Here is a 10140-nt window from a genome sequence, read left to right as displayed (position 1 = left end):
GCCTGAGTAAGAAGACTGTGGGTTCAAATACCAGTCCAGGACCTGAGCACAAAATCCAAGGCCAACATGCCAATGCAGTGCTGGAGGGGCCATCTTTCAGATGAGTCTTTAAACTGGTGCCCTGTCCGCCCATTCAGGTCCCTTAGCATTATTTAAGGAGCAAAGGTACACTGACATTCTGGACAATACTTTATCCCTCAATCAACAATACAAGTTCATCTTGTTATTACCACCTTGCTGTGTGCAAATTGACCGTTACCTTTCCTATGACAGTGACTACACTTCAAAGTGTTTCATTGGCTGTAAAGTGCTTTTGGTCAACCTTATGATATGAAAGGCACCAAATAAATGCAAGTTCTTTTCTCTATTTCCTGTGAAGCACCTTGGATATTTTACTGTACTAAAGGTGCCAAATAAATTCAAATTTTTGTATCAAAACTGAGATTTTAAATAGCCAATCATGCAAGAGCTTTATTCTCACAATGAAACTATTGCAGCATCTTTGGTGAACTGTGAGATGTTTTGAATTCTAAATCCAAAGTAACATCCCAGTTTACTAATGAAAATGAAGTAGCTATAGTGATTTACATTTGTTAGTAAGCAAAATCGTATTGACCCACCCTATGACACAACCACCTTCTCCCCTATAGTTTCAATACGATTGGTATACAAAATATCTGTGACATCTTTTGAAGAACAGGCATTACTACCAATCTAAGAGGGGTTTCCAAAATCTATTATGGATTAACTAGCAATACATTTCAAAGACTGTGCAGTTAATGACATTCTGAACTGTCAGTTGTGCTTTGTTTTATTAATACTTGCTTCTATTGTTTATGTAGATATTCTTCCTCAAAATCTAGAAAAAAAAATTGTTTCCAAAATTGTAAAATAGAACAAATGCGTGCCTTTAATCCATATTTTTAAAAATCATTTTTGTAATTAAGACAATTGATTTGGCACCTCATTCCAAATCAATGACAGAATATATCAAATTTACATACAAGGGGTAAAACCTCTGCTTGTCTGCGAAGTTATTTTTAGGATCGACAGCCAAGGAAGATGCACATTAGAAGGTGGATTGTTTTGACTGAAATTCCATTATCCATCTCAATTTAGTCAAACATCGTTAAGTGCAGGTACATATTAACATTCCTTACCAAGCACTGAGATTAATTTGTAACAATCCAGTCACTTCGTTATATATAAAATTTTAATGGAACCATTATAAAACAGAAAATGCTGCAAACACTTGGTCAGACAGCATCTGCGGAGAGAGTTAGTGATACAAGTTGATGACCATGAATGTTAATATTATTCTCTTCAAGGTGCTGTCTAACCTGCTGAATATTAACTTCTGCATTTCTTCCAGGTTTCCGGCATTCGCAGAATTCTGCCTTTCAATTAATATTTTCTAGAAAATCAGTCTGTGGTTACTAAGGATTAGCTATACTAGTGTTCCATATTAGCGTCACTGCATTCTGAATCGGAAGTACTTAGTTCAGCATAGGTTCTATCATCATGATCTCTACTGCATAAACAGAAGATCAGCTATACTTGGAATAGGGTTAATAATAATAGGATTAATAGCTCACTGCAATGGGTCTGGCTCTGGGTGGGATGCTCTTTGGAAGGTCGGTGCCGACTCACTGAGCCAGATGGCTTCTTTCTGCACTGAAGGGATTCTATGATTCTATTCTAGTACCAGCAAACTATCACAAAACCATTATCAACATTTCCTCATAGGAAAGACTTAAGAGAACCAAGTTGCCCAAACAAAACAGACCATCCCCTACTTTGTCAGCTCAATTGATTTTGTGAAACAAATCTGAATTTTGTCTTAGGGAATAAATAATGGCAAAAATATTTGCAATCACAAATAATGTACAAAGTGGCTGCAAGTAATAAATAGTAAACTGTAATCTGCATGTGTGTTTACAAACCTGCTGCATGTATTTGAGCAGCCACTGATTTTTCTAGTATATATAGTCAGTAACTTGCAGGCACCTCAAAAGCTTCTGCCATTTGATGCTGAACAGCTATTATTTCAACTTTCACCTAGGAAGTTAAATAGCAGTTTAGATCTCATATTTAGGTTTCTAAGACATTTTAATTTATAACTCAAAAAACTCTACAGTGAACTAATCCTTGGCAATGCAATTTCCAACTCACCTATTACTATATTTATATTGTATGAATAAGTGACCAAAATTGGTAAAAATCTGTCCACGTTAGTCCTTCCAGGCAAAAAATACAATTCGACTAACAGAAACAGCGCAGTCAGATTCTATATCAATACACATTTCCACTAAAATTTGCGTATGTATTTTTTGTGGGGTGAATTTAAATTGTAATAGGCCTGTAAAAAAAAAACTGAATCTGTATGCTGTTTAAACGGAATCCTGAGTTATTAGATCAGTGATATTTATTTTTCATTATCAAAATAGTCATTTTTTAAAATAAAAAGACATCTTCTGTAAACACTAGTGTAAGGCAGAGGTATTTAGTCATCTATGAAGGTTAGCCTCCCTGGCCCTTCATTTTTCATCCACCGCCGATACCGTTTCCATCGTGGATCTGATGCTACTTTTTTTTTGAGTTCTTCCTCTTGTTCCAGTTTATAAACCTGAAATTAAATAAGAGTCAGTCAATTCAGCTCTATCCTGCTTCAATTTGAGAGTTCACCCAGTGAGTAGCTAAGACCATGTTGACAACAGGACCATGCTAAGTTAGTTTATAACATTGGGAACCATAGTTATAATAGCCAGTGTTAGATAATGGAATGGGAGACAAAATAATTAGGGTTCTCACTGCAGCCTGACGAATCCTGCTTGAAGTTTATTTGCATGCTATGGCCGAGAATCAGATCGGGCTTGGACACATCCCTCCAGGAACACAGGTAGGCCTTTTAGTCTCTCCACTATATTCCACCATTCAATGAGACCATTTCACCCATGCTGTGATGATCAATCACCACCCTGAAACATTAACTTTGTTACAGGTCTGGCCAGACTGACATTCCCAGTGTTTAAGACACGGGTCATCTTTAATCCCATCATTTCCACAACCTAAGCTGAACATCCATTGACGTTTACCAACAGTCAGATAGGACAGGTTACCATAGTTAATTGTCATCCAATGACAAACCTCAGTAGAAGGAATCAACAAATTCAGGAGTGCAGGAAATGTATAAAGCTGACAAGCAAATAAAAAAAAATCTCACAATGAATTCTATCAGGGATTTCAAGCAGCCAGCCATCTTCCCAATATAAAATTTACATCAGTAACAATTTAGAACCATGAATCACTGATCAGTTTGATTCCACAAATTTTTTAACTACTAAATTTTACAACTGTTCATGTGCATTACCCTTTGATGTAATTCTTTGTCCTGCGTGCTTAGGTGTGTATGCTACAAATGTTTTAAACTGAATGCTCTCCATTATAGAAACATTATACGACTGAAGGTTCTTAAAGACAAAGAATTTAGTTTTATCCATTGTTTACATAATTTATTGTTCTTGAAGTTGCAACACTACAATGCTTACCTCAAAGTTTTCTCGTAACCACAGCTTCCTCTCAAGGAACATCTCTTTCTGATGATCTTCTAGACTATCAAATTGGCCTTGTGACATTTTCATGTTTTTTCTAATAATATACAACTTTTCTTCTTCTCCATATTCTTCTTGTTTTATATGAAAACGGTAAATCCACCTGCAATACCAGATTATATACCTACAGATGTAATAAGGAGCCAAAACAATTTGGAAGAGGAGTATATCATATATCTGTGGCTTCTGATAGCCTCCTTTAATGTCAATGTTATTTTTGATAATGCCTTTAATGATTTCCTCCTCCTCCTCTTTGATTTCTTCTTTAGAGCGTCTGTTTTTCCCTTTTTCTTTAGTTTTGTTAAGCAGGCCTTGCTGCTTTGCAATTTCTGTGGCCTGGATTCTATACTTTGGCACAGTAGTGAGATAATGAATGGCCTCACTATAACTGCTCCACCAGCTGTAGTACTGTAAAAACAATAGAAATTAAAAATACAAAAAAGTGCAAAGAACAGTTAAACATAATTAGGTACAGTCGGTAATTCACCCCCACCAGCCTGCTCCTCCATTTAATATGATCATGCCTGATTTTATCTCAGCCTCAAGTCCACTTTCCTGCACACTCCCTATAACCTGTTAACACATTACTAATTAAAAATCTTTCTGTCTCATCCAATATACTCAGTGTGCATCGTACTCTAGGTTAGTGAATTCCACAGATTCATGGTACTTTGAGGGGAGTAATTCATCATTTGTTTAAAGCCACAACCGCTTTATTTGTTTTACTGTACAAAGACTAAATCAATATGCAGATACATTATTGTATCAAAATAACTAAAATTGTGAATACCATACCTGGTGCAAGAAAACAAATTGCTTTTGGTAAGAATGCAATTTATTTCAATTAATCTCTATCTTTTCGCTCAGGAAGCATAGGGTTCAGCTTGGTAGAGAATGACCAAAGAACAATGATTTAAAAATATTGTAGCTGGGTGGTTTACTTGTTGCCCCATAATGATCACATTGAACATAATTAGCAAAATCCTGCAAACTATTCTCTGCATTTCAATTTATGGGCTGTGAGGAATATCGATAAATTTGAACATAACAGGCTGTTGCAACATTTTACAAGCTGTGGAAATCCGAGGTAAACATTAATATATGTATCAAAACAATCATGAAATTACATAAGGAGATTTATGTGTGAATTTATCCATTCGGAATGACCCGATAGCCCTTCTTTTTCAGATCTCTTGAAACTTGATTTCCCTAATTTTATTTAATATTCACCCAAACACTTATGCAGTCTGTTATTTAACACATGACTACTGCCGACTTTAGTAAAATCATTTGTTTTTGCCCTTTTAGGAGGAAAAATAAAACATACTGTGGGGGTCTGGACTCATGTTGGCCTTATAAGATATGGGTGGCAAATTCCTTTCACTGAAGGAATTTAGTTTACCCCAGGAGATTCAATAAATGGTGAATTTTTCCCATTTTGCAATTTGTGACAGGAATCCAAATCAAGATTTTTGACTGCAAGCATGTAACTGAACCATCATAGCTTGTCAAACCCAACTATCATAAAGTGAAACTACTTCAATGTTATAGCTACGGAAGAAAAGCATACCACAATTGCTTTCTAACTTCTAACATATAAGATAGTCCATATCTTTCAGTGCCCAGAAAAATGCAGCATGAGGTCATTATTTGGCCTATTGTGTGAACTAGCTCTTTGAAAGAGCTGTACACTTAATCCTACTCCCCACAACCCTTCCTTTTAAACTACACAGTAACTGTCAAAAGAAAATTACCTACATTGAGGATGGGTTGTTATTGATATTCAAGACAGACAGGTAGATTTTTAATTAGTAAGGGAATCAAGGATTGCGGAGAAAACACAGGAAAACAGAGTTGAGCATCATCAGATCAACCATGTCTCACTGAATGGCAGAGCAGTCTTGATGCGCTGAACGTCCACTCCTGCTCTTGTGGTCTAAGGTTTCATTCAATCTGTCTCCAACACTCTGGATTGTAACAACTTGCTGCAGAAAACAATTGTAATTCTCCTCCTTGAATTTTTTTTGCCAATCATTTTAAATTTCTCTTCTGGCTGTTGACTTTCCTGTCAATGGAATCAGTTTCTCCAACAATCTCAACCTCTCAATCTTTAGCTTCTCAATTAAAATCATTCTAGCTTTTCTAGTTGCCTGACAAAAGTTAGAAGTTCAATTTCTAACAGTTTATAAATTTATTTCCCATATGAATTACACTATTTGTTAAACTGGGACTTTGCAAATACAGTTGACGAGAATACCATGTGAGAAAGATAACTGAGGAAGCAAATTATCAGAAATATTTAAGATGATGTCAGTATAAGTCAGGTCTATCTATAAGCCACTGATTTATGAACATGCTGATACTCTTCAATAATTGTCAATATATGGCTGAAGTCATGTCACGCTTACCTACAACTGAATGACATATTGCATAAATGCCTTACCTGAAAGAGTGATATAGCACAAACTGTCACAATTATAACTATCCTGACATCTACTTTGGGTGCTAGCCTTCTCTTGTAGTAATGGTAGTAATGTCGGTAAAATTCATCAGGATGATCAAGCATATAATCATAATCCTTCCGGGCTTCATCATCCTTTAAGAAACAGGGTTAAAACAAGAAGCAATTATTACCATTATCATTTTTTAAAATCTAATATTACCAACTGATTAAAAAGACTGGCAAACATTAAGTAACATGCATTTTTATAATTTCTATTGATTATTCTGCAACTATAAATAGAAATCCAGTATGATAAATATCACAGGTAGAGAAAGAAGCACAGATTTTATGGTGTCCCCACCTAGCCTCCAATCCATCCACTAGAATACTAATACCAAATATAGTTCAATCTAATGTAAGCTTCTCCCAAACAGCTCCTCTTAAACTGTGGGGAGCTGGAAGAGCACCGCAGGCCAGGCAGCATCAGGAGAACAGGAAAGCTGATGTTCCAGGCTGGGACCCTTCTTCAGAAGAAGGGTCCTGACCCAAAACGTCAGCTTCCTGCTCCTCTAATGCTGCCTTCCTCCAACTCACACTGTTATCTCAGACTCCAGCATTGGCAGTTCTTACTATCTCCTTTTAAACTGTAATGTTCTTGCTGTTTAAAGTACGACCAATTGGTTTGATAAAAGAAAATGCACAAAAAAAGTAACTAAGAAAATCTTGTTCCAATTACCTACATGGATATTTTTGGTTTTCATGTAAAATCTGGCAAATTAAGAGCCCTGAAAAGTTATTCCTGTAATTGTGGTGAACACAAGGTGATTTCCACTGGACCTAAAGTTAGAAAGAAGGTCATTAATCTGAAATAGGCTATTGCATTGAAGTGCTGCCATTTTGCATACTTAAGTGACTGTGTTTCAAAAATAATTAATGAAATGAAATACTTCACTACATTCTAAGGATCCGAAAGGTACTACCTGGATCTTCTGACACATGGGCTAATGGTCACATTATGACCTCCATTCAATGACTGCAGCTATGGACAATTTTTGCTTTTTTTCTTATCCAAATCAAATGACAAATCAGCACTTGTAAATAAACCACCTCAGGGATGTACCAGAAGGTACCCGGGTTCCATAGACTCCAAGAAAAGCCCCCAGTATTTGCAAGAAACTAGAGGCATGGAGGAGAAAACTTGACACGTATGCATACATTTGTTGCCCAATATTATAGCATCTGCTCTCATCTCCGGATACGTTAAATATGTCTGTTGTAGATAAGACAGTCAATGTTGCAACTTCACACGTCGTCCTCTATTCCAGAGAAGTTCCTCAACTCTTGCTCAGAACCTCAAATGTATGCAAGGTCAGAAATTTGCCAAATTTTACACTGACATTTTTCAACTAGAAAGTGTGATAAAACAGCACCAAGCTAGAAACAATTTTAAAGTCACTCAGGAAACTCATGACCATGAACAGCAGATAAACATATACATTTTATAATTTTATCCTTTGACAGTAACTGCACAAATGATGCGTTTAGAAATAAGATTAGCAGTTCTAAGTCTTGCGTGAAGTGTTTTTGAATAGTTAACCTAGGAAAAGTTGTCAGTGACAGTTACCATTCTTCCATGTAGACCAAAACAGTTTGCTTTTCATCCAAGCATTTAATGTCCTACACATTTTAAAATTAAAAATCACAGTAATCAGAGATGCAGGTTTCCATTTGCCAGTAGCTGACATTTGCAAACAAGCCTATTCAATACTATCAACGCCACCAAGATCACTCCCACCAACTCTCATATCCTCTAACAATGTTCCTGTTGCACCCACATGCCCCACACCACAAAAGATGCTTCGTGCGCCCAACCCACACCTTCAGTGTTTCATAGGCGGTGGCAACCAGCAGGAACTTTTCCTCGGGGTTCTCCCCGACTTCCGTGGGCCGGTAGCGGTCAGGGTGGAAGCGCCGGGCCAGCTGGCGGTAAGCGCGGGCGATCTCGCTTTTGCCAGCATCCCTCGACACTCCAAGGACATCATAGCAAGAGACAGCACCGCAGTACAAGCCTTCCACCAAGCCATCGACCTGGCCCAGGAGGGTGAAGAAAACGGCACAAAGTCGAAACAGCAACCCCACTACAAACCGGCGGCTCGCCGTCGCCATGTCAGCGAACTGGCAACCAACGTCATCACACATGCGCAGTAACTCGGCACAGCACCTTACGTTGGTGGTCGCGTATGATGAACGTCATCATTTCAAACCCTAACGGCTATTTGTTCGCGCGGGTAATCGTCACTGACCGTTCTTCACGGTGAGTTCGTTCAGGCCATCGTGTCCATACTAGCCCTTTGAATGGCCCATTGTTTCTCATCATTTCTCCTCCTACCCTTCACGATCCCCGAGTAAAGCCCTGCGATCTTCCGCCCATTAAAATACTTCTTCGATTCCTGTTTTTAAAATCATTAACAACTGTTCCTAGATCTTATTTCAATTTAAATGTTTTCCAAATGTATAATTAATAAGATTGAAGCTTATGGTGCTATCTCATGATGTTAACAGGCTGTACTTGCATTCCAGTTTCAGGAGTCTATGAGTTCAAGCTCCCTACTCCAGAGAATTGATCACAAAAAAACTTCTATAGTTTTGAGGGATGACTACACTTGGATGCACCAACTTTCATTGAGATGTTGAGTAGTTCTATCAGATATTACATATTCACTTCACAGATATTCTGTTCTACGAATATGTAATATCTGATAGAACTATTCTAAAGGTTTGCAGGGTAGGTTTCTCCTGTGTTCTATCCAGCCGTTAGCCTCAATGAACATTACAAAAAAAACCAGTTCTGGTCATTTGGAGACAGCAAGAACTGCAGATGCTGGAGTCTGAGATAACAAGGTGTGGAACTGAAGGAACACAGCAGGACAGGCAGCATCCGAAAAGCAGGAAAATTGTTGTTTTGAGTTAGGACCCTTCTTCAGAACAGGTGCCAGTAGCTGACATTTGCGTGACCTTCTGTGTTCCTCGAGCTTCACACTAAGTTTACCGAGTTCTGGTCATTTTGGTGTTTTTAACAGGACGTTGCTGTGAACATGTTGGCTAATCTTTCCCACATTACAAGAGCACTACACTTCAAAATACTTGATTAGTTGTAAATGTTTTGAGTCAACCCAAGATTTTTTAAAAATAAAGGTGCTGCGTAATTGCAGTTTAACTAACCAGTGTTTTATGTAATTTAGCTCCCCTTCCCACTCCCTTGGCAGCATGTCCATTCTGGGCCTCCTCCAGTATCACAATGAGGCCACAGGAGCATTGGAGGAAGAACACCTTATATTCCACCTTGGGAATTTACAATCCAATGGCTTCAACATAGAAGTCATGAGCTTCAAAAGTCTCCCCACCCCTGGCTTCATCCCATGTCCAGCCCTCCCTCTCATTCCTGCGTCCTTGACTTGACACAACCTGTTCTTCTTACTTCTCACCGATCCGCTCCACCCTTCCAATTGACCAAACTCTACATCCCCTACCTGCATTCACCTAACACCAGCCCACCTGCCTTTATCTATTTCTGAGCTCCCTTTCCCCAGTCCTGATGAAGGGTCCAGATCCAAAACTTTCATGTTCACCTGATGCTGCGTGACCTGCTGTGTTCTTCCAGCTCCACACTGTATTGACTATGACTTCCAACACCGTATTTCAATTTTCAGTCATTTATGTTTTGGACCACTTGAAATAAAGGCCAGCATCTCAGCTGGTCCCAATTATTTCAACAGAACAGCTCGGAACTTAAACTGGGATTATTTAACAACCTATTTGTTTGCCTTACTATCATAACTTTTTAATAGCTGGCTCATTTTATTCTATAAAATCCAGACCAATTTTCATTTAGAATGGATACTGACAATTTCCACTTTTGTGAAATATTTGGCTTTCAATCCCTAACAAAACCACTTGTGCCTGAAGTTAAGAATCCTTGTACCAGCTACAACAGATGGGAATCCCAAAATGTGACAATAAAGATAAAAAGAAAATTCCCACTAGATATTGTGCCATATATTTTGCACGCAAAGATTCCCTCATGGT

At 38.0% G+C, this 10140-nt stretch overlaps 1 protein-coding gene across 1 annotated transcript; it reads right to left on the bottom strand.

The window, feature by feature from the left end:
* Positions 1-2389: 2389 nt before the first annotated feature.
* dnajc25 (DnaJ (Hsp40) homolog, subfamily C, member 25) lies at positions 2390-8236 on the bottom strand. Its single transcript, XM_048527974.2, has 4 exons — positions 7933-8236; positions 6055-6207; positions 3549-4019; positions 2390-2626 (listed from the first exon to the last, which is right to left on the bottom strand). The coding sequence occupies exons 1-4, from the start codon at positions 8218-8220 to the stop codon at positions 2504-2506; spliced, it is 1035 nt and encodes a 344-aa protein (XP_048383931.1). The 5' UTR covers positions 8221-8236; the 3' UTR covers positions 2390-2503.
* Positions 8237-10140: the final 1904 nt, after the last annotated feature.

This window comes from Stegostoma tigrinum, chromosome 3 (assembly GCF_030684315.1).
Source record: "Stegostoma tigrinum isolate sSteTig4 chromosome 3, sSteTig4.hap1, whole genome shotgun sequence".
Taxonomy (NCBI): domain Eukaryota; kingdom Metazoa; phylum Chordata; class Chondrichthyes; order Orectolobiformes; family Stegostomatidae; genus Stegostoma; species Stegostoma tigrinum.
This window is presented reverse-complemented; position numbering and strand designations above follow the sequence as displayed.